Source organism: Orycteropus afer, unplaced genomic scaffold, assembly GCF_000298275.1.
Source record: "Orycteropus afer afer isolate SDZICR_OR568_19922 unplaced genomic scaffold, OryAfe1.0 scaffold00291, whole genome shotgun sequence".
NCBI classification, from domain to species: Eukaryota; Metazoa; Chordata; class Mammalia; order Tubulidentata; family Orycteropodidae; genus Orycteropus; species Orycteropus afer.
In genome coordinates this window covers 3,924,585-3,925,167 of record NW_006921878.1, presented here as the reverse complement: position 1 = coordinate 3,925,167, position 583 = coordinate 3,924,585, and the positions used below count along the sequence as shown (strand labels likewise).

Sequence of the window (583 nt, the reverse complement as noted above, 5' to 3'; positions counted from 1 at the left end):
TGATGTAGCTAGTTCTGTTTTCCTTGAACTGCTGTCAAGACAATTGTCACATGCCTCAGACTTCTCCGATATTGTGCTTCAAAACATAAGGTTGGGCAGCGGGGGTTTGAATCCCGGCTTGCTACTTCCTAGCTGTGTGACCTTGGGCATGTTGCTTAACCTCTCTGAGCCTATTTCCTCATCTGTGAAATGAGATAACAGTACCTCCCTCACAGGGTCATTAGGATCTAATGAGAATGCTTACGAAGCACCCAGAATAGTAATAAAAGTTGGCCTCTGTTGATGCGGGCCATCAGTAATTTAGGATTGGCAAAATTTTTTCATAAAGAGCAAGATGATACATATTGTAGGCCCTGAGGGAGCCCTGGTGGCACAGTGGTTAAGCACTCAGCTGCTAACCAAAAGGTCGGTGGTTTGAACCCACCCAGTTGCTCTGCAGGAGAACGGCCTTGTGATCTTGCTCCCATAGAGACTGCAGCCAAGAAAAACCTAGGGGGCTATTATGTTCTTTTCCATGGGATTGCTGTGAGCTGGCATCAACTCAGTGACACTGAAAAACAGCAGTGGACCAAGAGACTACATA

General features: G+C 46.3%; 1 protein-coding gene across 1 annotated transcript in view; it reads left to right on the top strand.

Moving 5' to 3' along the window:
- Positions 1–583, top strand: part of PLIN3 (perilipin 3) — a 28,841-nt gene that overhangs the window by 18,713 nt on the left and 9,545 nt on the right. Inside the window, exon 5 of the mRNA XM_007951106.1 lies at positions 470–525. Coding sequence (XP_007949297.1) covers positions 470–525 — 56 coding nt within the window. The remainder of the gene's footprint in view (positions 1–469; positions 526–583) is intronic.